The 23,626-nt window shown below is 40.4% G+C and overlaps 6 protein-coding genes across 14 annotated transcripts; 3 read left to right on the forward strand and 3 right to left on the reverse strand.

Moving 5' to 3' along the window:
- Window positions 1–3: 3 nt before the first annotated feature.
- Window positions 4–3,593, forward strand: Kra (basic leucine zipper and W2 domain-containing protein kra). Of its 3 annotated transcripts, none has more exons than XM_077401868.1 (8): window positions 4–144; window positions 662–733; window positions 817–1,097; window positions 1,222–1,526; window positions 1,655–1,898; window positions 1,980–2,199; window positions 2,358–2,519; window positions 3,123–3,593. In XM_077401868.1, exons 2-7 carry the CDS (start codon window positions 673–675, stop codon window positions 2,507–2,509), a joined length of 1,263 nt encoding a protein of 420 aa, XP_077257994.1. In that variant the 5' UTR covers window positions 4–144; window positions 662–672; the 3' UTR covers window positions 2,510–2,519; window positions 3,123–3,593. The 3 variants fall into 3 exon arrangements, with proteins under 3 accessions (XP_077257994.1, XP_077257992.1, XP_077257993.1); XM_077401866.1 differs by having other exon boundaries at window positions 3,141–3,593; XM_077401867.1 differs by lacking the exon at window positions 4–144 and adding an exon at window positions 319–544 and having other exon boundaries at window positions 3,141–3,593.
- Window positions 3,390–5,671, reverse strand: Serrs-m (Seryl-tRNA synthetase, mitochondrial). Its single transcript, XM_077401863.1, has 4 exons — window positions 5,338–5,671; window positions 4,506–5,236; window positions 4,233–4,400; window positions 3,390–4,142 (listed from the first exon to the last, which is right to left on the reverse strand). The coding sequence occupies exons 1-4, from the start codon at window positions 5,404–5,406 to the stop codon at window positions 3,800–3,802; spliced, it is 1,311 nt and encodes a 436-aa protein (XP_077257989.1). The 5' UTR covers window positions 5,407–5,671; the 3' UTR covers window positions 3,390–3,799.
- An 896-nt stretch (window positions 5,672–6,567) lies between these two features.
- On the forward strand, window positions 6,568–11,410 carry LOC143895054 (uncharacterized). 4 transcript variants are annotated; one of them, XM_077401840.1, is made up of 8 exons: window positions 6,568–6,750; window positions 7,558–7,692; window positions 8,589–9,390; window positions 9,466–9,672; window positions 9,753–9,983; window positions 10,096–10,355; window positions 10,512–10,905; window positions 11,061–11,410. In XM_077401840.1, the coding sequence occupies exons 3-8, from the start codon at window positions 8,608–8,610 to the stop codon at window positions 11,319–11,321; spliced, it is 2,136 nt and encodes a 711-aa protein (XP_077257966.1). In that variant the 5' UTR covers window positions 6,568–6,750; window positions 7,558–7,692; window positions 8,589–8,607; the 3' UTR covers window positions 11,322–11,410. The 4 variants fall into 4 exon arrangements, with proteins under 4 accessions (XP_077257966.1, XP_077257965.1, XP_077257967.1 ...); XM_077401839.1 differs by lacking the exon at window positions 7,558–7,692; XM_077401841.1 differs by lacking the exons at window positions 6,568–6,750; window positions 7,558–7,692 and adding an exon at window positions 6,786–6,986.
- A 236-nt stretch (window positions 11,411–11,646) lies between these two features.
- Window positions 11,647–14,416, reverse strand: LOC143895072 (bifunctional peptidase and (3S)-lysyl hydroxylase JMJD7-like). Its single transcript, XM_077401877.1, has 4 exons — window positions 14,273–14,416; window positions 12,721–13,200; window positions 12,029–12,275; window positions 11,647–11,943 (listed from the first exon to the last, which is right to left on the reverse strand). The coding sequence occupies exons 1-4, from the start codon at window positions 14,343–14,345 to the stop codon at window positions 11,754–11,756; spliced, it is 990 nt and encodes a 329-aa protein (XP_077258003.1). The 5' UTR covers window positions 14,346–14,416; the 3' UTR covers window positions 11,647–11,753.
- Window positions 14,299–19,338, forward strand: LOC143895056 (prestin). 4 transcript variants are annotated; one of them, XM_077401843.1, is made up of 11 exons: window positions 14,299–14,442; window positions 15,025–15,205; window positions 15,299–15,571; window positions 15,819–16,000; window positions 16,086–16,250; window positions 16,373–16,477; window positions 16,564–16,697; window positions 16,826–16,988; window positions 17,067–17,267; window positions 17,360–17,608; window positions 17,680–19,338. In XM_077401843.1, exons 2-11 carry the CDS (start codon window positions 15,103–15,105, stop codon window positions 18,112–18,114), a joined length of 2,010 nt encoding a protein of 669 aa, XP_077257969.1. In that variant the 5' UTR covers window positions 14,299–14,442; window positions 15,025–15,102; the 3' UTR covers window positions 18,115–19,338. The 4 variants fall into 4 exon arrangements, with proteins under 4 accessions (XP_077257969.1, XP_077257970.1, XP_077257968.1 ...); XM_077401844.1 differs by having other exon boundaries at window positions 14,308–14,446; XM_077401842.1 differs by lacking the exon at window positions 14,299–14,442 and adding an exon at window positions 14,477–14,615.
- Window positions 19,058–23,187, reverse strand: Mpcp1 (Mitochondrial phosphate carrier protein 1). Its single transcript, XM_077401876.1, has 6 exons — window positions 23,034–23,187; window positions 22,767–22,937; window positions 21,156–21,316; window positions 20,278–20,514; window positions 19,886–20,182; window positions 19,058–19,689 (listed from the first exon to the last, which is right to left on the reverse strand). Exons 2-6 carry the CDS (start codon window positions 22,906–22,908, stop codon window positions 19,462–19,464), a joined length of 1,065 nt encoding a protein of 354 aa, XP_077258002.1. The 5' UTR covers window positions 22,909–22,937; window positions 23,034–23,187; the 3' UTR covers window positions 19,058–19,461.
- Window positions 23,188–23,626: the final 439 nt, after the last annotated feature.

Here is a 23,626-nt window from a genome sequence, read left to right on the forward strand (position 1 = left end):
ACTGCTCCTCTCCTCTGTCCGAGTCTCTTTGGTTTCGCTGTGACCTCGAGACCCTCGAGTCCCAGAGTCCCCGTTAAAACATCCCACATCGGTCACATACGCCCGGGCAGGAGAGGTTGGTCTACAATTTCTACGTGCTTCGAAGTAAGTAACGCGATGAGAGCGGAGTATATCACCAGCCGCGAGTCGCCAGATTTTTTCGCGCGCGCTCCGCCGGATTTCCTCGAGTTATATTTAATGGCCTCGGCCATCATCGTGGTCACGCATCGCGCGCGATCTTAACCTCCGAATGGAGTCCTTCTTTCTGTCGTCACGTACGTAATCCGCTGGCCTTGCACGTCACAGACGCCCGATAATAACGCGTAGACGAACCGGACGAACCCCGCTGCCGCCATTTTTCAAGGATTATGCTTATCATCGTTAGTGACCCCGAGATTGAGCGTTGCAGCGTGATGCGATTGTCGTGCACACGCTTCCCTGACGTCTTACTTTACTAATTTACATTAATAGATTCATCGTTGAATCGCGAAGATAAGGATTTCGAGTGCGTGCACGCTTCTCAAGAATTTTTAAGCGCAACCATTCATAATTTAATATTTAAAAAAAAAAATTTAACGTAAAGACAATGGTTTTGTTAAACTGCATTTTTTTTCTTTTTCAGAAGAGTATTGTATGAGTCAAAAAATTGAAAAACCGATACTATCAGGTCAACGCATAAAGACCAGAAAAAGAGGTAAAAGACAGACGTTGCTTCTTGTGTAAAATTATAAGAGCAAATCTTTAGGATACTGTATTGACGAAAGCTGGCGTTTGCAGATGAAAGAGAGAAATATGACCCAACCGGATTTCGAGATGCGGTTTTGCTTGGTTTGGAAAAAGCTGGTAACGACTTAGAAGCAATTTCTAAATTTTTGGACGCGGCTGGTTCTAAGTTAGATTATCGTCGATATGGGGAGGCATTATTTGACATCATGATAGCTGGGGGCCTTCTAGTTCCTGGTGGTTCCATTGCTCAAGATGGTGACAAACCGGTAAAAACCAGTGCATGTGTTTTTGAGCAGCCAGAGGATATGGAGTCTATGCGGAATTTCGAGCAGGTAAAAAGTGGACGAAATGGAGCCTTGTTGATTTTTTTTTTTTTTTTTTTTCCATTACCACTTTAGGATTTTAGCTAGTTGGAATTTAAAATCTTAAAATAAAATCTCTTGTTTGAACAAACAGGTCTTTATCAAGCTTATGCGGCGTTACAAATATCTGGAGAAAATGTTTGAGGAAGAGATGAAGAAAGTGTTGGTTTTCATGAAAGGATTTTCACCTAAGGAAAGAATCAAGCTAGCTAGGATGACGGCGCTGTGGATCTCAAACGGTTCTGTACCACCTACGGTCCTTTCGGTCTTGATCAATGAGCATCTTGTCAAAGACAACTTGGCATTGGACTTCCTACTGGAGGTCTTTGTTACTTGGAAACAGGAAAAAGGCTTATCTAGTTTAATGACGGCTTTGAAGAGAGGAGGTATTGAGGGAAGGTAATTAAAAAATAAATGCTTAATATATTATTTATTCATATTGTATAATTTATAGAGAACTCAATTTTTTGTTTGAATATTCCCATCGATTGATTTATTCTTTCCCGTTTATGCAACTCCTTTTGTAGGTTGATGGAGTTTGTACCACCAAATAAACGAACAGAGGAGCATTTCCGGTCTGTATTCGAAGCGGTAGGCCTGGCGGATATCGTGAAATTGCACAAGGCTCAGGCCAGTCAGGAAGCCAAACGGGATCTGCAACAACTTCTCTTGGACGACTTGGCGGAAAATAGACCGATGAAAGACATTACGTTAGATCTCAAAGAAATGGCACAAAGGAGCTGTATTCCCGAACACGAAGTGATTGGATTGGTAATGGTCTTTCATTCTCTTATATAGTTGATTAACACGCACAAAAATATCTTTAGAAATACTATTCGCCACCATTTACAGATTTGGGTTGTTGTAATGGGCCAAGCTGAATGGAACAAGAAAGAAGAGTTGGTCGCTGAACAAGCGCTGAAACATCTAAAAGTTTATACTTCACTGTTCGGTGCTTTTACAACCACTGCCAGATCTGAACTCGCACTCATCCTGAAGGTCCAGGAGTTCTGTTATGAGAACATGAATTTTATGAAAGTCTTCCAGAAGATTGTTTTACTCTTTTATAAAAGTAAGTATACAACATGCATACTACAGAATACATACGTTTACGAAATCTAAGCATTTTATACAATATACATATATTGCAGATTCGTATACATAATTTAATTAAATATTGCTGTAAATATATTGTTATAAAGAGAATAAAATGTTCAATTTGATTTTTAGCGGAAGTTGTGTCAGAAGATGTAATATTGAAGTGGTACAAAGAGGGTCATTCAGTGAAGGGGAAAATGCTCTTTTTAGACCAAATGAAAAAATTCATAGAATGGCTACAGAACGCTGAAGAAGAATCCGAATCAGGAGAAGAAGAGGATTAGACGTATTCAAGTAATTTCTTTTTACAAAGTTTTATTTGAAATCCGTGAGAAACCGTTACATTCCATTACTACGGTATAAGTAAGAACAGTAGGTACGTACACTCATTCAAAAAGTTGGTAAATGAATATAGCGATTTACACAACTAATAACATGGCGATTGTCACGGTAACTGTACGACAACTGAGTATGAGACGATAAGATAGAGGCCTTTGCACAATGGATAGATTGAAAATCTATTGCCCGTTGCCCGGCACCGTGCAAGAGCCTTCAAGGTAATAAGATAATAAGACATACAATAAAGGCCGTGGCACGCAAAAAACTTAAGCGGTAAAGAAATCAACAGTTTTTGGATTCGCTGCCGCTTACGTCGTGTCTTAAGTTCTTGACTGTGATTGGCTGATTTGCTTACTCTGCTAACGTTTTATTGTTCAAGTTTTTTGTGTGCCGCGGTCTTAAGCGTCGTCTACAATGGCAGCGGGAGTAGTGGATTAAGATTATAAGAGAGTCAGAGTAAGCTGTTTTTCCGGTGTAATAGGGCTTAGAGTAAGCGTACCTACTGTTCTTACCTATACTTATACTGTGCCATAACACTATATATAATCGTATTTCAAGGCATCTTTCTCTTTACAGGAGAACGCATCGTTGCCAGTGACAAGAAACGACATAGACCCAAAATTTCGAGACAGATCAAGGACGATTCAATATCAGTCGGAAGAGACGCCACGGACTCTTGAAAATATACAATTATAAATAAAACTTAAGTCAATGTTAGGTACTCCATGATGAATCAAGTATCCAAAAGAATAGAAAATTTTTAAATCGTCAATAAGAACTAAACGCTAACATCCAATCAGTGTGGAGGAACTGTAAATCTGCAACATCTTTGAATTGTATTACTTTAAGAAAAAATATTTTGTGTTACATTTTTATAACTCCGCTACAAAATATATACAGAATAACAAAGAAATTATAAGAAAAAAAAATCTTTATCCCTGTGTACGTACAATTTTCGGATCCCTGTCTTTCTTTGTATAATATTGTACTAGTTTGTAGAAAATATACTGACAGAGGTGGTGTTTAATATTTTGAAGTTTTGGACTCTCCTAACTTCCTTGTAACAGAATGAACAAATCTCAGGAAACTTTTGCATCCTAATATGACTATTGGAAAACAAATCTGCCGCTTTTTTTTTAGGAACTTGATCTAAAAGGGAAATTTGTTCAATCTACACTTACAGTACTCATTCATGCGCAATGCAATTGCAACAGCTTCTCTCTTGTATCTACACTTTATTCGGCTTTCTGTTTTACGTTTAATTTTTGTTTGTACTTGTAAGGTCTCATATCCGCGATCGGTTGCTTCTTAATGAGCGTTTCTCCCCTCATCAGAGGCACTAACTCGTTCGGTACCGTGATACGGTGGTGACTCGTCTGATACGTTTCGCACAATGCGATCAACATGCGAGGTATCGCGCACGCGGTTCCATTTAGCGTGTGCACGTGTTTCATATTCCCATCTTTTGTCCTATATCTGATATTAAGACGTCTTGACTGATAATCCGTGCAATTACTACAACTGGACAATTCACCATACAACTTTCTTCCAGGCATCCAGCCTTCCATGTCACATTTCCTAAAACAAGGAGGATTGCATTTGCATCAGAAAATGTAAACAGAATATACGAATATATGTAATATAAGTACAATTATTCGAATGCACCACCTATAAGCTGGTGAACCTAAATCAAGAGATGGCATATCCATTATTCGAAAGTGCAATCCCAATGAAGAAAACAATTCTTCCTGTATGTTTTGAAGATTTTGAAACACCTCTTCGGATCGATTTGGCTCGGAACAAACAAACATTTCCACTTTAGTGAACTGATGAACTCTGTCCAAACGTAATAAGTTCAGAGATAAAATTGGTTTGAGAAATTTTAAGTTTACCCCCTATACATATATATGTCGATGTTAATAACACGGTGTAATCTTTCACCTATAGATTCCTCTTTCATCCAGAGCGCCCGATCCCTCCGCACGGTAGCATCGACTGACAGCGGCCAATTTTATCGGTAGCGCGTCATAGGAAAACGTACTATTCATCAATTTGCCGGCTAATGACATTTCCGCAGTTCCAGACAAGCTATAGTCGTCACCGTAATAAGAATCCAAGTTATATACCAAGGTACGACCGTCGTCTACTATTAAACCACATCTCTCGATAATTTTAGTAGGAATGACATCGGGCACCGACAATAACTTAAATCCATGCTTCGACAACCTTCCAAGCGCATACCGAATCAACGCTTCTTCTAATTCTGCCAGATCTCCTAAGAGCATATAGCTTCTTTGTCCGGTAACAGGACCCAACGTATGCGTTCTTATCGCCTTCAAATTAGTGGCGAGTTCGGCAAACTCCTGTGGCTCAAAGTCAAATTCTGGCTTCCCGCCACACTCCTTCAACAATCTCGGTTCATCGCCGTACTCGATTACCGTGGGATGCGTACAGTTTGGTATCTTGCTTAATTCCTGTAAGAGCAACTCTCGCTTGTCGGGATTGCCGGAATATTCGAGAACTTTGTCGATATCTCCAATACCTTTTCTTCTTTTGACATTGTTGAAAATAACGTCACGGTTTGCAGGATTGCATAAAAAGTCTGTATTGTATTCCGGTTCTGGCAAAAATTGTTTTGCACCAATCACGTTTTTTTCTAACGCTTCTGCAGGCTGTTACAAGCATAATCATTATTATTATTATTACTATTACACAAAATTACTTTAAACATTATTATTGAAAAGTATACATAATATATGAAAAAATTACATACCAACGTGTGTAGCCAAAAATGCCATGACCTACACAACCGCTTGAAATTATGTTGAAAACTAAACCTCATTTTTTATATATTAAAAAACAAATGTTTACAATTAGTTCACAGCACGTCAACAATGGCTGCGGTCACCGGAACGTTTATTTTTCCGAGCTCAAAGCTCAGCTCTAGATTGGATTTATTCTTTAGATCTAGAGGAATAATCCAATCTGGGCTCAGAAAACTTCCAACAGTTGCCAAATAAACGTTCCGCTGAACAATGACCATTGAACGCCATGCATCCAGCAAGCGACACAGGTCGACACAAGCATCGTTCTATCTTTCTTTTTTGGTAATGAGCAACAAAGATAAAACGATACTTGTGTCGAGTTGTGTCGCTTGCTGGAAAGCTCCTTAATTTAATCGTCGATCGATACATTGGAAATGACCAATCGCATTTGTCAATCTGCTTAATGAGCAAATGCGATTGGTCATTTTCCGTGGACTAATCAACGATTAAGGCCGGTATTCCACAATCAGATCTTATTTCAAGACCGTCTTAAGTAATATCTCAAGATGCTAATACGGCTCTGTGCGTGGTTAACGACATCTTACGATCGTACTTAAGATGGTCTTGCCTTGGCACTTGGCACATAGAAAAACTTAAGCGGTTAGTGCCCGTCTACACTAGGTGTTTTAAGCCCTAAGCCCATGAAAAGAGAAATAGCGGAACGGAATTAAAACGGAATTCCTTTGATTGGCTAATATCCCATATCTTTGAAAGCCCCCACTCGAAGATTAGCCAATCAGAGCGCGATTCCGTTTTAGTTCCGTTGGTTCCGTTCCGCTTTTTCTCTCTCCATGGGGATGCTGCCTTTAGGGTTTGAAACACGTCTATCGTAGATGAGCACGCGCCCACTTCTCATGCTGAAATATAGTCATATATAGTCTATAGTCACTTCCGTCCGCTTCGCTGACACCACGTGCTCTTTCCTCTTTCTTCCTGTTTTTCTTTACTCTCTTTTATTCTGTTTTTTACTCTTTTTTCTGTTTCTCTTTCATATATACTCACATGCAAAAATTAAAGCGAATACGCGTAGAGGAGTAAATTCAACGGATATATGGCGCGTAGCATTGCCATTTTCGCGTTGGATAAAGCTCGATTGGTCGATGTTTCCCGTCGATACGCCGCTTCGCGCGACCGCCCCGAGCCCCGAGCCCCGAGCTTCCGGTTGCGCGCGCGCACCAGCGCCGTGAAACTCCCGCGCTGGGCCTGGCATCGCATCGCTCGCTCGCTTGGTGGAGAAGACAGGAGAGGCGACCTCGGACAATCGGCGTATCGACCGAGCGCACATCGACATCGACGTCGAACCGTGTCGCCTATTAGTGGCGTGCGGCGTGTTTGCCCGCGATTTCGCGGAACAGCGACAGGTATGTGCGGCGTCCGGCGGCGTCCGGCGGTCGACGAGCGTCAATAATAATCGATATCGAGCGCGCGCGGCTATATCTTCGCGTCGTAATTCCGTGCGACGATAAACGCTCTCTCTTTCTCGGCTACGCACCTCCCTCCTTCCCTCCCTCCCTCCCTTCTTCTTCTCTGTCGCCCGGGTTCAGGGTTGGCCATATTGCTAGCCGTTGATAAATTCACGGGATTTTCGTACCGACTGGTGAGTGGTGAGTCTCCAGCTGCTGACGCTGAAGCTGCTCTCGGCGTCGCGCGGAACGTCGCGCGCGACTGCGACGTATTCTCGTCTCCGTTCCGCGTCGCGTTCCTCGACGCGCCCGGGGCCCGGACAGTGCGGGACGCGGGGGGGGGGGGACTGTAAACGATCGGAATTGCGCGCGCGAGAAATCGCGAGGCGGCCGTGTTTCGGACGCGTCGATCGACGTTGCACCTCGTGGCCCGTGGGGCGACGCGCGACCACCGCCTCCCGCCCTCGACCCCAAGGCGCGACTTTGGCCTGCGAGCAGGAATTCGCGCACGAGTATCCGTCGGCACGTAGGACGCGCGACTTTTCCTTAGCATCGGTCAACAATTCCCTCGCCGCCACTCGCCGGAATGTATACGATGATGCGTCGATATGGTTCCACCGATTTTCGCGCCGGATAAGCCGGATTTGTTTAGCCCCTGCCCCTGGTAGTCCTGGTACATTGTTAACTTTTCCTGGAGCCTGGAGCTGAAAAACGCTACCGGTGCGCGTAGTGCGGCGGATACGGGTTACGTTTGTTTCTTCGTAGGAATTGCTTAAATCGACGAAATTAATGGCAGTGAGGATACAATTGTCCGATTAAAAAACCATACGGAATTAATTACGGATTTGAGATTTCTTAAATTTAATTCACGAGTTGAGTCGAGAATAAAAAGTTTCTGTTGTGAGTAAAATTGAAATTTTCTCCATTTAAATGCACATGTCTGTTGTCGCTTTAGAGTGGTGATCGACCAGCTTTTGTAGTGAAATATTTAAGGGAGCACTCTCTGATTCGAAAGATCGTAAAAAAGGTATTTTTCAGGAATTGTTTATAAGGAAAAAAACGAACAACGCTAATTTTTGCGTGTTCTTTTAGCCTTATTTTAAGATTTATATACACACCCTGTATTTTTATTTTTTAAATAACAAAAACGCTCTTTTTTATGTTACAGCCTGATCATTGAGAGCTCGCAATAAAAATGCATACGAACGGTGTAAATGATTCCAACTGTTCTAGAAGAAGCGTGGCTATCGTCTGAACTAGGGCTGCGGTCCGCTTGACGCTACGAATGCTTCGAAGCGTTCTTCTTCTCCTTCTTTCTTCGTTGAAAGCATTTGTAGCGTCGAGTGGACCGCAGCCCTAGAACTAAACCAATATTTCCACTCTAGTTTATTAAAAGAAAAAACTAATAAACGTATATAACATTTAGATTTAGTCTAGTTCAGACGATAGCCAGACTTCTCTTGAATAACAAAATTTTGGTTTTTGTGTTTCAGATATCTAGAACAGCTAGAATTATTTACACCGTCCGTATGCGTTTTTTTTCTCGCGAGCTCCTAACGATCGGGATATAATATAAAAAAGAAGAGCCTTTTCGTTACTTTTAAAAAATAAAAATATAATTCTTAAAATAAGACTAAAAGAACATACACCAAAGTTTAACGTTATTCACTTTTTTCGTTTCTCTACAAAAAATTCACGAAAAATACCTTTTTTTACGACCTTACGAACCAGAATACCCCCTTAACCCGCTGTCACTTAGCCAAATGCTCTTGTGACGTTTGTGTTTACTTTTTCAGACGTAATCTTTATTTAAAGATGGAGTTGTCGTCGGAAATATTGGAGAGCTTAGTTATGAATAACGAGGATGTTATGGAGGTATTGAAAGATGGAAACGTTACGGAAGAGAACATTATATTCGAATCCGAAGTAACCGCCGAAGATTCCGAGGAAGCAGAAATAGAAGAGATCATAGAAATAATTGAAGAAGTCGAGGAGGAAGGTGAAGAGACACCACCGGATGGTAATGCCTCGGATAAGGACAGGTTGGCGGATGCGCGGGACGGTGAAACGATTGAAAAGACAAAGAGAAATGACGAGGCGACTAGTAAAAACATAGAATTTTATGGCTTCGACGAGGAGAACTCGATGTTTACTTCGCGATTGGAAAAGGAACCCGTCAAAAATGTAAAAAGTGGTACGCGGAAAATCGCCGAGAAGCAAGTTATAAACTATGACGTTGATGAGGATTGGCAGGACGAGGAGCTGGAACGCGTGGATGGGTTGGACAATAATTTCGAAATGACGGATAATCGCGCGAGCTCTTTGCGGACGCAGGCTGACGAGAAGCATGTAAATAATCAAACTATCCTGTTGCCGTCAAACAGATCAGATTTAAAGATCCATGTGGATTCTACGGGAAAAGTGGACAAATCTCGAATGGATGGAAATAAAGCGAACGATATCGAGGACGACGGTGAGTCGACTCAAGAGATAGTGAAAAATACAGAGAATAATCTGTTGTACACGGTGCTTGGAACGAAGAAGCAAGATGCTACCGTTAAGCAGCAGCGAGAAAAGCTCAACGATCACTACGTCAAAGTTAGTACATCTGATCCAAGTATTGTAAATGTAAAATGGTCTTTTAATATTATTAATGAGCGATCATTATTTTAGATGGAACGACTCGAAGCAAATACTATACCGGTTGAGGGTACCATTTACTACGAAGGCGACAACATGGAGACACTGTACGTAGCGCAAGCTATCGACGACAATGAACAATATCAATATGATAACACGACGATGGAGCAAGATGAGCAAATGTCTTGGGAGGTGTCGAATTCCGAGACCAATCAAAATCAAGAAGAAGACAGTTCTCAAGTATACGACGTGACATTTACGTTCGAAAAGTTTATCGAGGAGTTTATAAGTGGATGTATTATATTTTTTTGCTTTTTCAGGATCAAATATTTTTGCACGAGGACGAAGACGGTCAATTATACTTCAAGGATGCTAGCGGAACTCTGCAACCGGTATATTTAACCGAGGACGGAAATTACGCGATTGCCGAAAGCAGCGATGACAATACCAATAAAGAATCGCAATCTAAATCACATCGGAACAGCAGCACGGTCGAAGAGGAGTCTTTTATTTTACCCGATATAGATTCAAAGTCTGCTTCTAATAAACAGGTACGTTTTATATTGTATATCGATGAGCTTTACACACGCGCGCACACACGCACGCACGCACACATATATATACACAAATGGACAGTTTCTATTTATGTTTATAATTCGCTAGACCACAAGTACGGTGTCGTCGTCGCTTCAAGATTTTGACAATGAAGACAATACTGTGACTATATCCCTGATAATATCGGAGGATGAGAATGGGCAAAAGAGAACTCAAGTCATTATACCGACAACGGACAATTTGAAGTGCGACATCTGTAATAAAAGCTTCAAAACGTCTTTCCAATTACTGAGGCATAACAGACTGAAGCACGCTCGCGAAGAGGATATAACTACGAGAAACTTTCCTTGCGACTCGTGTCCTAAAAGGCGAGTCGAAATATTTAGCGAATGCACATATATATGTTTAGTATAATCTTGTTTTTTATCTTTTTCTATATATGTTATTCTATCTATATTATTTTATTTAATAAAATTCTCAATAATTGGAATTGTCTTTATAAAGTCAAGTCTTAATTTTTTTAGGTATCCAGATCAGGGTTCGCTCGCCCGCCATCGAAAGACTCACACCGGTGATCGACCGTTCCAGTGCTTGGAATGCCACAAAAATTTCCCTACGTCCACGGCGCTACGTCGTCACTTGACGCTACACAATTCCCAATCGCGACCGCTTCCTTGCATTTACTGCGGTCGACGGTTTATGGATAAGACCAGTCTAGCGAAACACGAGGAGTCGCATATGCCTAACGAACAACGCAAGTACACGTGCGATATATGCCAGAAGACCTTCCACCACATAACCGACCTGAGTATGCACAAGAAGCATCACGATCCCGATAAGAAGTTCGATTGCGAAGTATGCGGTCGTGAGTTCAACAGATTGAACAATCTGCAGAGACACATGCTGGTGCATCAACAAGTATGTAAACTATTTTACTCTCTGTAATCCCTCCTCTATTCTTTATAGCATATAAAGGAGAAAATATACCAAATGGTCACGTAACCTTATATTTCCTTGCGCGTTTACAATGTTTTTACTTGGATTTGTAAATGATTTTTCTTTCTCGCAAATAGCAACAGGGAGGAAATGAGGAGATACTTTCCTGCGATGTGTGCGGAATTACGTATAAATTCATGAGCTCGTTAACGAGGCACATGGTGACCACGCATATGAATCCCGAGAAACTGCGACAGCAGGCGGAGGAGCAACGGAGAAAACGCGAGAACAACTATCGGAAATACCTAGAAAACCGAAAGATGTACGAAACTCAGAATTATGGTACAAAGCGTTCAAAATACAATTTACTCACCGGAGATAACGACGAAACAGCCTGACTTGAATTTTCCTGTAGTTTCTTGGCAGTTTCGTAAAAATACAAAAGATTGTAATTTCTGTGAGAATAATAACGTACATTAGTAATATCTTTGTATCATTGGTAAGACACGCATTTAATTTAATAAGTATATCAGCAACGTATAACTACGATGAGCACGCGTAAGTGTCTTGATTGGACATTATATTTAATTATATCACATTACGGACTAGTATATGATGTACTATAAGCCATTAAGTACATATACATATATGTACACGTGTACACACACACACACACACACACACAGAGAGGGAGGGGGGAGAGAGAGAAAAGATACAAGTACATAAGAATAAGATTTCTTTAGTCTTTTGCATGCACCAAATGACTTAAAAATAAAATAGCATCGTCCGTACACACGAATGTTTGAAGCGTGCCTTAACCACTTACTCGTTTATTTGCACAATGTCTCGAGCGCTTTGAAGTAGGCATACTTGATATCGAATTCCATATCGTACCAATAATTAACGGATATGCAAGCGTGAGACTGTGTCACATGATGGAACCATAACGATGGCAAGTACAATACATCTCCAGCTCTGAGTGTGACTTTCAAGCTATGTGTATTACGATATTCTGGAAATCTATAAGTAAAGTTTTCGTTTATCTTTAATCATTAAAATAAATGTCATTTTGAAAATAAAACTACCGCTGTGTACGTGACTGAACTTTTCATAGTTTGGATTTAGGGGATCCACGCATATCCATGGCGTCGATGCGAGATTTGTGATTTCCTCGGAATTAGGTGTTCCATTAACTATGGCTTCGATAATCCATTTTCCGGGTTCGCACTCCTTGTAAACGGCAGACGGATAATTTCGATATGGAATCCATGGCAGATCGGTGGGAGGATGTAAGATAAAGTTCTTTTCACCAGACACAACGCAATATATATTTTCATAAGGATCTTTGTGCACTACAAATTGTAAAAATACCTAGTTTAATCCAAATTTGTATTACTGATCTTTAGAGTGAACAAGTACAAAATAAAATTGTGCAATTTACAAAATTCTTTAAATTATAAGAATGAAATTTCCATAACGATGATCATCTCATATCATTTAAATTCGAGATATCGAGATACTTTCAAGTGTTACTAAATAAAAGAAAACTTTACTCGGCACTCACACACACACACACACACAGTAAGAATATGTAGTTTAATTCGCGAACGTGTGTTACCAATTTTTAAAATTAACTGTGTACACTTGTAAAATTGTGTGAACAGAAATGCATTTTGCAAAATTGTCGAAATTATAAGAATGAGATTTAGGTAACGATGATAATTTTGTATCATTTAGATCCGAGATATCGAAATATACTTTCAACTATTTCTGTTACCAGGTAAAATAAAACTTTACTGGAAGTCACAGCTCTTTCGTCTCCCATCCAAAAATTCACAGCGTCGGGTTGCCTTCCAAACGCCTCGCTGGCCCATGATATCTCGGTTTCTGCATCTGGCCACAACTTGCGAAAGCTGTGCATAAAATTTGAATTTTGTTGCTGTATGTAAAATACACTATTCACCTTCGTGTTCTCCAACGTGTCGAGAAATGCCGATATCGTGAGTAGACGGTCCTCGGGCATTACGAAGAATTCTTTAGCGTCGTCATCCCGTTCGGCTATCGCATCCGCATAGCCGTTCGGCGTTACGGCGACCGAAACCTTCTCGTCACCGATCACCTTGCGAAAATACGGTATAGACCATTTGCCCACAGCGGGCCAATGTTTTATCGCGCCTCTTATAACTAGGGGTACGTTCTTCGAGACGTACTCGCGGTAGAAAGCGAGCGGCGTAATCGAGTGGTCTATTTCCGCAACTTTGCTCCGCAAGTACAATTCTGCAATATAATAAATTGTGATAAAATTAGTGCGTAACACGTATAAAGAAAATTAAATAGAATATAATATATATATAATTTTGTGTGATTGCAATAAACTTTTCCAACGCGTCACAAAATACACTAAAACTGTTCTTTTTGCAACTATAAGTAATTAACTGCAAATTTCTCAAAATTGTGACGTGACGGAGCAATTTGGCACAAGGGATCATATTCACCGTCCAAAAAACTATAAAAAACGATTATTCTCGTTCTTGTGCTCGAAAAAAAGAAAAAAAGTAATTTGTCGAACATTGTTATATATCGGTCTTGAAATACCCCGGCTGGTGAAAAAAATTACTCATATTTTCTCAGAAATTTACTAAGGATTTCTCACGTTTTAGATTTATGAAAAATTCTGGAAAAAATATATGTAAAATTTTTCAAATACTTTTTCAGAAATAATTAGATGAGGATTCTCGAAATATTTCAGTATTATAAGTATATATGTATAAACATTTCTGAGATGAATTGCACGGATTTTCTCATATATATTTATTCAAATTTCTCGCAAAGATGTGTGTGTGTTGACAGGAAAAATGTGAAATATTTTATTATTTTGTCCGAATTTTTCTGAAAAACGTTCCAAAATATAAAAAATTCTGAAATTATTAAAATGTCAAACGGGTCATATATTTTGGTAGTTCGTGTTAAATAAATTACTCCCTCCTCTTGTTAATTATAACGAGAATTACATGATTCATCCTATACATTAATTTGGAGGAGTCGGGGACTGCGTGTTCCCTATTTATAAACTTATTTAACATCGATATAAATTATATATGTACATTAATATACTTGAATATATACTAGAAACTAATATTTCAATCACAAATTACATTTTCGTTCGCATTATTGCAGAGCGTTTCGTAAATGTTCAATTAGCAACTCGATTAGCAAACGACAATCGTGCAACCCGTGCAACCGGTGCAACCTGGTGCAACCCATGTGGGAGTTGATAGGTTAATCGAATGTGCACGAGGTTAGCTCGCGCATCCTCCAGATAACGGAAACAATTGAGATTGAGACAAACCTCTCGCCTCTCGCGACAGGTTGTGGCACGCCTCTCGGATTCTAGCTTCGACATTATTGTCATTATTCGACATTATTCGAGATGAAGCGTGAAAAGGAATGTCGCCGCGGAACGTTTATCGTCAAGTTGTCGTTGTCACCAACGTTGACGACAGCTGACAGCGGACGAATGTAGGTTAGGGTTAGAATGGTTAGATTTGATAACCGTGAATATTGTGTGCCAATCGATGCGTTTGGCTAATGGACCTTGTCCGACTATTAGTCACATGTCACATGTTATTGACCATCCCATTATCTCTTTGCTAAAGATCACAAGGAGAAACCATGTTTTAACATATATAAATGTAAGTTTAGCTTCCTAGTAGATAACATGGATGAGATACAGCTTTAAAATGCTAATTTCAACCTGATAAAAATTTTATACCCATTTTTATAATAAAAATGTATTATATAACATGTATTATTAACAATAGCAATATACTCGTACACTCGGTGCGTTTGGATAATACATATATTTTCTCTCTCTCTCTCTCTCTCTCGCTCGCTCGCTCGCACAATTTATTCGTATAATGATATGAATTTGTTTACACTGAATTATTACAGATTTAATATAAAATATGACAGCGAAAAATTCTAGTCAAGACGTTATGCAATCATGAACGATGAAGGAGGAAATGTTGATCGTAGAGATATTTTATCTAGGATTGAAGATATTGTATCAGCTATATGCGTATAATATTGATTTGATTGCAGATAGCGAATGTATAAAGCTGACACCGAGCCTCGAGACCAGTTCTTAAAGTAAAGCGCGCTTGCGATTGCGGATCAGTCATGGACAAGGGCAACGCACTGTTGCGGATACACTTGGAAAGACCTCTCTACGAACACGAAACGCTGAATCAGAATTATGATTACGAAAAGCCAAAATCATCCTGTAAGTTGTAACGGCAAAGCGCGCGCGCGCGGACGCGTCCCGTGCTGTTTATAGAAATATAAAATTTGTAATGGGTCATTTGTGTGATTCCAGTGATGCGGGATGCAATGAACGATGTTAAATCGAAGAACTGGCAGTCCTGCGTAGCGTCGACGGTACCGGTGATACGGTGGCTTAGCCGATACAATTGGAAGGAAGACATAGTACCCGATATCGTTTCGGGTCTAACTGTGGCGATTATGCATATACCGCAGGGTATGGCCTACGCGCTCCTGGGAAATCTACCGCCGGTGGTTGGCATATACATGGCCTTCTTTCCCGTCTTCGCGTATTTCTTCCTCGGCACCTCCAAACACGTATCCATAGGTGAATACCGAAACGCGCGATAAGACAAAACGATGCAACGATTTTTAAGAATTGCGCTAAAGACAACTTCGAACTAACAAAGTCGCGGAGATATATATACCTATATACCTTCTGCAGTTTGCGATCCTCCCAGTCGATATATTCATTTCGTTAACTTCCGTGTTGCAGAACAATTAGAAATAATACACCTTAATATATGAACTTATTCGACAACCTTGAACAATGAAACATTCTTGGCACTCATCAGGAACTTTCGCCGTGGTTTGCCTAATGACCGGCAAAGTAGTAACGTTTTACTCGAGTCCACACGCGGGACACACGTTTGCGAATGCCTCGGATGCCGTTTCGCAAAATCTCGAGGATGTCGCATACGTATATACACCTATGCAGGTAGCGACGGCTGTGACACTAATGGTCGGGATACTTCAGGTAAACTTGCCTTGTTATCTTTGAAAGCGCGCATCTCTCCGAGATCAAAAGGATATATACCGAGAGATTTTTCTTATCGTCGTAGATAATAATGTATACATTCCGATTGGGCATTGTGACAACGTTGCTGAGCGAAACTTTAGTCAACAGCTTTACGACAGCAGCTGCCGTTTACGTTTCAACATCTCAAATCAAGGATCTCCTTGGTTTAAAACTGCCGAAGCAAAAAGGTTACTTTAAACTGATTTTTGTAAGTGAACATAAATTATATTTTTAGTATCGTAAATTATTTATGTACTTGTATTCGAATTATGAATTAGTATTATATATAATATAGGAATAAAATATTATTCTTTTCTTTTAATTTTTCAGACTGTTATAGATATATTTAAGGAAATTAAAAACGTCAATATAGCTGCTACAGTAGTATCAACTGTGTCGATTGTTATTCTTGTTTTTAACAATGAATTTCTAAAGGTAAACAACGTGTTAACTATAATGCTTTAGTTGAGCGTTCGTAAAAGCTAAAATGTATGACGTGTTGTCATTTGTATTTCATATAGCCAAGAGTGAACAAAAAATGCAGCATACCAATACCCATTGAACTTATTGCAGTGATTGGTGGGACATTGGTCTCTCGTTATTGCGACTTACCAAAGATTTATAATATCGAAACTGTCGGACATATTCCCACGGGGTACGTAAATATCGTTTTATCATCCTCTCTTAATATTTGCAAAAATTCTATATATTATATACTTAAAAATGTAGATACTATTAAAATATATCTTTACTATATAATATTGAAACATATCTTTTAAATAGACTTCCTAAGCCAGAGGTGCCAAGTTTTGAATTGTTACCTTTAGTGTTGGTCGATAGTATTGCGATAACCATGGTTTCGTATACCATCACCATATCAATGGCATTAATATTCGCGCAAAAGCTCAACTACGAGATAGATTCGAATCAGGAACTCTTCGCAATGGTGAGACATCGATATCCCGATGACAATCATCGTATTGATTTTCGATTAATAATCTCCGGCGAATTATTCTATTTGCAGGGCTTTAGTAACGTAATGGGTTCCTTCTTTTCGTGTATGCCAATATCGGCATCCTTGAGTAGATCCCTCATTCAGCAAACCGTCGGGGGACGTACACAGATAGCGAGCATTGTGTCTTGCTTATTACTGCTCGTTATACTTTTGTGGATTGGACCATTTTTTGAGCTTCTACCGAGATGTGTCTTGGCTTCCATAATAGTTGTACGTGTAAAAATATATCCTAAAAAAAAAAAAAAAAAAAATCTCGTGTAACTATTGAAAAAGCATATCATTCCTAAAGACTTTTTGTACAGGTAGCATTAAAAGGAATGTTTCAACAAGCCAATCAGCTCGTTAAATTTTGGAAATTGAGCAAGGCCGACGCCATAATTTGGATCGTAACATTTCTCGTCGTGACACTGATAAATATCGACGTCGGATTACTCGCGGGATTGCTCGTGTCACTGATTATGATTCTACTGCAAGTTATTCGGCCTTACACATGTTTGTTGGGTCACATACCACGTACAGATCTGTACTTAGACATGGGTAGATACAAAGCGGTAAGGCTTACTAAAATAAATCGGAAACCACGAGCTATCGATCAGCTTTTATATTGTTCCTTGTTTTTCAGGCGATAGAGATACATGGGATAAAAATTATTCATTATTGCGGGACTTTGAATTTTGCCAATAACAGCTACTTCAAGTCTCTCGTATACAGACTCGTAGGAGTGTGTCCGCAAAAAATTATCAAGTACAGAAAATTGACCGAGGAGGGTCGTTTCTTGGAGGAGAAAAATTCTAGGGGGACGTGCGAATTGCAGTGTATAATAATGGATATGAGCGCGTTGAGTTACATCGATCCTAGTAGCGTTCAGGTATTGCATGTGATCGTAGAGGAATTCACGCGGGTGAACATCGAGTTTTATTTTGTCAATTGTCCTAGTCCTATTTTCGAAACGATCAAGAAATGTGATCTATATATCTATGGGACGATGTCGTTGAAAATCTTTGCAACTATACAAGATGCCATCGCTTATTTTCAAAATGAGATCACCTCAAGATAATAGAAAATAGTTTAGTCTATTGTTATGGCGTATATATTTGTTATATAACTATTAATGTGTGACGGAGGAATGAATATGCAATTGCATTTCACACTATTTTTTCTCTATGATATTACGTCTTTGCAAGATACTTATATTGTTCGTGAAAATGATACAAGCGTAAGAATTATATTTTTTACTTGCTGTTAATATTTTACAATACAGCACAAGATGCATTGTGTCACATTATGCAATTGAGATTCTGCATTGAAATTGTAAGCATTGAAATTGTAAGTGATATAAATGTACTTTACAATGGATATTATATCCAACGTTGTACTTACAATTAGAAGTGAGAACTTTTTCTCGCGCTGTATGTTAAAGTTAAATTTTTTTTCACACGCCATCACATCGGTTCAATAATATACATCGATAACATGTATCAAAAATTATTTTTTTTTTATTCCGCATTAAAGTAAATGCACATATAATTCAATTTGTCCTACATTTTGTTCACAATAAAAATAATTTTATTCATCGATTAACATTTACAGTTATTTATTAACTGTAAAGCGAACCTGAAGAGCTTCCGGTATTTTGTGGATCTATATTACTGAACGTGCGTGAGGAACGTGTAAATAATATTAATTTATTTCGATGTACAGAAAGTATACGAAAAAAAATTCACATAATTTTTGACATTCTGATTCAATATGGTTGCAATAAGGAAATGAGAAAGCTTCACTAAAGCCCGTGTCAGACTGCGGATTGGCATTGAGATTGGATTGAAATTTAATTAAATTTCAATCCAATCTCAGTCCCAATCCGTAGTCCGATACGGGCTTAAGTCATTGATATATCTTGTAAAAATGTTACATTCTCTGCGTTATACGTTCGACTCGATTGTTGTATCGTTAATAATCGTTATAGCTTGGAAAGAGGAGAAATATTAAGCAATATAACGTGTGATTGAGTAATCGGCCTGTTTATTTACAGCGATCACCCTATGTACAATGCAATGTGACAGCTCGCGGGTAACCCGTTACCGTTACGAGTTAAATTTACCGTGCCTCCGATAATTATGGAACCGGCACAATTAGCATCCTATATATATATATATATATCTCCTATTTGTGTAAGACACAATTCTTTTCTCTAATTTTGCGGCAGTGCTGCCCGTCGACGCTGTTGTATAATGCTGCAGAAAAAATATTCCAAAATAAAATACACATTCGTTCAACAACACACGATATCTGCATTGTTGCGAAAGATCTGAAATTGAAATTGCTTTATACGCTTCTTTTTCTAAATCCACGATCGAGCGAGACGATCCGGTCGGCGACGTAAACGCATCCGTCACAGCTGCGCTTATGCCAGGCCGTATTTCTTCTTGAGAGATTCTGGCATCTCGGGCGGTGGCGGACGTGGCATGCGCAGCCAGACTTTGACGGCGTCATAGATGAACCATTGCGCCGCAGTCAGGGTACCGATCATGATGATTCTCGGTCCCAGACCCTTCCACATGCCACCGAAACCGAGCTTCTTCAGGACTTGGCCGGCAGATGCGCCCTTCTCCTGATTCAACTTGGACACCACCTGACCGGACAACCAGACATTTTGTACATTACCTCAATACATTATTCCCAAGAAAAGTTATGAATTTTTTAAATATGTGATACATTTAAATATATATGAGAACACAAAAGGTCGATAGCTAGGGTCAAAGTTTCTTCATTTTCGTTGCCCTGTTTTTGATTACAAGCGAACGGAGATACGTTACAATAAAATTTACCGTGTCGGCTGGATGAGATACAATGGCGCAAAATACACCGGCGATGTATCCGGCTGCAAACGTGACCAGCAACTGTTCACCTTTACTGCAGTCTGCCCTAGGCTTGGGCACTATGTGTTTGTACAGAAGTTCGACAGTGCGCTCGAAGCAGGCGAACTTCATCATCGTATACGGGATCTGGCGCAGCCACAGCGGCACCAAGCCCTTGTAGAAACCGTTGAGACCCTCCTCCGCAAACATCTTTGGTAACGCTTGTCGTAAAGTATTAGCGTACCCCGGCGTAGTCTGTATCTTGACCTGCGATTTAAAAATAAGTTTGTCGCAAGGAACAGAGCGTCGAGACTAAAATTGGAATATTATAACGATATAAAAATATCGATGACCGAGATTACCTTGGCGGCTTCGAACGGTGCCAAGCCAATATCGGCAAAGAATTCTGCCGAAGCCGACGATATCAAGTACAAAGAGGTTCTATATTCGTAAGAGAGTTCCTCACCCGCCAGCGCCGCGTATTGAACCTTGAAAACTTCGTAAAGACCAAATTTGAACATTCCCTGGATCGAGTAACCGAAGAAAGTGGGCGCCCAGCCTCTCACCAATCCCCGAGTGCCATCCTCGGCTAAAGTTACCTATAACGAGCAAAATGCACAGCAATAATAAACTCTCTTATATTCGATCAAACTATCTTTATTTTTAATATACGTGTCACAACGTTTCGATCATTGATTTTAAAGAATTATATGAAATAGGGGTAGAAAGGATCGAAGAACATAATAGAATTGGAAAAAATATCCAATATAATAAAAATGAAACAGGCACAGCAACACGGGCCTGTACCTACGTCAACTGTCCTTCGCTGAATACTTCAACGCGAACTAGCGACGGTAGACGTAGTTTTGGTCGTGGCACAGTTGTTACTGATTTTTAATAATTTTTATTACAACGTAGCGTAATTTCTTCGTCACGCGTGGCTGTTCGAGCTACATGCTTTTTAATTATCAAACTTGTGATACACACTTATAGATACGCGCTTGAAAAGGGCCAAAATCAATGGTCGAACGAAACGTTGACAATTATATTAAATAAGGATAGCCAGTTTGATCGAATATAAAAGTTCATTATTGTTAGTTATTTACCGAAGCAAAGTCTTACGTTTGGTTTTAAAGTCCACGACAAATATCATTACATCTATCGTACAATATCACATTATATTTATAGACATGAGAGAGAGAGAGAGAGAGAAAAGTAAATAATTAGTAAGAATAGTTACTCGGAATCCGTTGAACACCGATTTGTATTTCTGCGAGTCCACTTGAATTCGGCATTTGACTAAATCTAAGGGCGTGATGCCGGTGTGAGTGATGCCGCAGGACAGAATGCCTCCGAGACCGCACAGCAAGAAATACTGATTCGATCCAAACTCGCAACTATCTGTAAGCATATGAAACAACATCGAATGACTTTTCCTATGAATTTTTTCTAAAAATAATGCGACGCATTTCCAGTAGACCGTTAACTTTTCGACAACTTCGAACCTTCGAACTTTAAGGTATATCTTTGAAGCTTCGAACAAGTTAGCTTCAAAAACTATATCTACACATAAGAGACTGCGCGTCATTAGAAATTTTATTCGGATTTTGTCACGTAATTTTATAAATGTGTGCTTATCGCGGTACCGTGTGTGCCATTACTATTATATTAAATTAATAACTGTATAATTTTGATTCTTCGAAGCAAATCATATCGGACCTAATTTCTAGCGTACCGTCGCGTCGTGGATCAATAAAATGCGTTGACGATTGACGATCTAAAAATTTATATTCTAAAATTTAAGAAAAGTCACTTCTCTACCGAGAGTTTCGCAAGCGTTTCGGAGGCCCACTGCCCAGAGGCTTCTTTCGATCTCGAGCGTTTTTCTGGCGCGGACTCGACCGAATTCGCTCCAGCTCCCTCTCGCTCGTTCGATCTATCTATAAAAGAGAAATGCATGCTCGATCGCGTTTCTCGGTCACGATCAACGTAGGGCGAATGACATCCGAGCGAATTATCTCTACTCGGCCGTCGCGCGTCGTCCAAGGTTGAGGGAGGCGAGTTCTAAATGGCCGCGCCTTACGCAACCTGCGGTCCGCGGCCTGCGGCGGGTTGAATCCTCCTGCCACGCACGCGAAGCGTTTAGATCTGTCATTCGAAGATTATGCAATTTATTATTTTTTCACGTAAAAATTCAATATGCGCACACACACATGCATACAGACATGACATATGCAGACGCACGCACGCACGCGTGACACGCTCGACGATCAAACGTCAGTTTGATTTCGAACTTGAAGTTTTGCAGTTATATAATTAACGCGCTATAATCTCGACCGCGAGAATTCGCGGTACGACGAATCGTATACTTCTCTATTCCAATCGAAATTAATTTAGCAATATTATCTCGTTAAAATGGACGGAGAGGACGAATTACACGTTCGTCCGAATCAATCGGTATTGGTATTCCGATCGAAATCGCCTCCGTATTATTTCGATTTAAAGCCCTCGAGAAAATCGAGAGAGCATCGAGCGATCGAGCGTTCAATCACATTTCGGGTTATGTAACACGCGACTGTCGGATTATTAAAGACAAAAAAATGGCGTGTGGATCTCGTCCTCGTCACAGTCGTCACATATAATATAAACGACGCGTCTCGTACAAAAGACGAAGATGGAAAATCCCATAAGAAGGCGCAAGATCGTCCCTCGTGGCCTCTTGGGATTGTAACGTTGTAAAATCACTGATCAGGCGCAAGCTGTATAACCTCTCGAACGGGAAGAGTCGTTCGATCGCTCGTCTTACTCACGATAAAATATCAGATACACGGATTTGGCAATCGTTACTGACCACCCTCCTCGACGGAGGCGGCGGCGATGTTGCGATTTGGCACGAGCGGCCGAGCACCGTTCTCCAGCGCCTGACATTTGGCCGTCGTGAACGGCGACGAGAACGGATTCATTTTCGCTGCTTCCTGCATCCAGGACAACATCGTGGCGTTCCCGCTGCTCGCGTTCACACCTGGGGCAAAAGCATTCCGTTCGATTCAACCATTTGGAATAAAACGCGCGAGCGAGGATTCCGTCGGTACGCGTAAGTAAATTTCGAATACGGCACCTGCTACGTAAGATTACCCTCGTCACCCGGAAACCCGCGGAAGAGTGACGGAGGCTACCGCAGCCCGCAGCGAAGTCCCTCGCGAGTCTTGAAACTAGTCCAATGACGGGCATAGAGCCATAATATTACAGATAGAAATACTCTGTGACTTGTGACTCCTGAGTTGCGTTCCAAAATTCACTCTGGGTAACTAAAATCTATAGTTCACGTCACGTACACTGTAGCATTTTAGTTAACTAGAGTGAATTTTGGAACGCAGCCCTGCACGGGTGCCACGGGTCGCTCAGCCTATGCTGCGTTCCCACTATACGCGTCGCGCGTCGCGTCACGACGCCGCGTCATGAGTTATCCAATCAAAACGTTTCATTTTACAACGTCATTTCCGACAAGATCTTGCGTCGGAAATAACGTCATAAAATAAAACGTTTTGATTGGATAACTCATGACGCGGCGTCGTGACGCGACGCGCGACGCGTATAGTGGGAACGCAGCATTTAGGCTTCTGCACGCAGGACGCGGAAACGCTTGCCGCGCGGCAACCACGCAACGCAGAGCGTTGCGTTGATAAGACGAACTCAACAGTTGTGTCTGCT

This window comes from Temnothorax americanus, unplaced genomic scaffold, assembly GCF_048541705.1.
Source record: "Temnothorax americanus isolate GAGA-0224 unplaced genomic scaffold, ASM4854170v1 Scaffold15, whole genome shotgun sequence".
Lineage (NCBI taxonomy): Eukaryota > Metazoa > Arthropoda > Insecta > Hymenoptera > Formicidae > Temnothorax > Temnothorax americanus.

Excerpts from the sequence above, each read along its gene's own strand:
- Kra (XM_077401868.1), top strand. The coding sequence starts at position 673 with ATGAGTCAAAAAATTGAAAAACCGATACTATCAGGTCAACGCATAAAG. Across the intron at positions 734-816 it reads CATAAAGACCAGAAAAAGAG|ATGAAAGAGAGAAATATGAC; the intron begins GTAAAAGACAGA and ends TGGCGTTTGCAG. Across the intron at positions 2,200-2,357 it reads TGTTTTACTCTTTTATAAAA|CGGAAGTTGTGTCAGAAGAT; the intron begins GTAAGTATACAA and ends TTTGATTTTTAG.
- Serrs-m (XM_077401863.1), bottom strand. The coding sequence starts at position 5,406 with ATGAGGTTTAGTTTTCAACATAATTTCAAGCGGTTGTGTAGGTCATGG. Across the intron at positions 5,237-5,337 it reads ATTTTTGGCTACACACGTTG|CCTGCAGAAGCGTTAGAAAA; the intron begins GTATGTAATTTT and ends TGCTTGTAACAG. Across the intron at positions 4,401-4,505 it reads GATGAAAGAGGAATCTATAG|AGTTCATCAGTTCACTAAAG; the intron begins GTGAAAGATTAC and ends ACGTTTGGACAG.
- LOC143895054 (XM_077401840.1), top strand. The coding sequence starts at position 8,608 with ATGGAGTTGTCGTCGGAAATATTGGAGAGCTTAGTTATGAATAACGAG. Across the intron at positions 10,356-10,511 it reads TGCGACTCGTGTCCTAAAAG|GTATCCAGATCAGGGTTCGC; the intron begins GCGAGTCGAAAT and ends TAATTTTTTTAG. Across the intron at positions 10,906-11,060 it reads ACATGCTGGTGCATCAACAA|CAACAGGGAGGAAATGAGGA; the intron begins GTATGTAAACTA and ends TCTCGCAAATAG.
- LOC143895072 (XM_077401877.1), bottom strand. The coding sequence starts at position 14,345 with ATGTCGAATAATGACAATAATGTCGAAGCTAGAATCCGAGAGGCGTGC. Across the intron at positions 13,201-14,272 it reads CCTGTCGCGAGAGGCGAGAG|AATTGTACTTGCGGAGCAAA; the intron begins GTTTGTCTCAAT and ends ATTATATTGCAG. Across the intron at positions 12,276-12,720 it reads CGAAAGAGCTGTGACTTCCA|TGCACAAAGATCCTTATGAA; the intron begins GTAAAGTTTTAT and ends TACAATTTGTAG.
- LOC143895056 (XM_077401843.1), top strand. The coding sequence starts at position 15,103 with ATGGACAAGGGCAACGCACTGTTGCGGATACACTTGGAAAGACCTCTC. Across the intron at positions 15,572-15,818 it reads CTCCAAACACGTATCCATAG|GAACTTTCGCCGTGGTTTGC; the intron begins GTGAATACCGAA and ends GGCACTCATCAG. Across the intron at positions 16,251-16,372 it reads GTTACTTTAAACTGATTTTT|ACTGTTATAGATATATTTAA; the intron begins GTAAGTGAACAT and ends TTAATTTTTCAG.
- Mpcp1 (XM_077401876.1), bottom strand. The coding sequence starts at position 22,908 with ATGTTGTCCTGGATGCAGGAAGCAGCGAAAATGAATCCGTTCTCGTCG. Across the intron at positions 20,183-20,277 it reads CACCGTTCGAAGCCGCCAAG|GTCAAGATACAGACTACGCC; the intron begins GTAATCTCGGTC and ends TTTAAATCGCAG. Across the intron at positions 19,690-19,885 it reads TATCTCATCCAGCCGACACG|GTGGTGTCCAAGTTGAATCA; the intron begins GTAAATTTTATT and ends TTGTCCGGTCAG.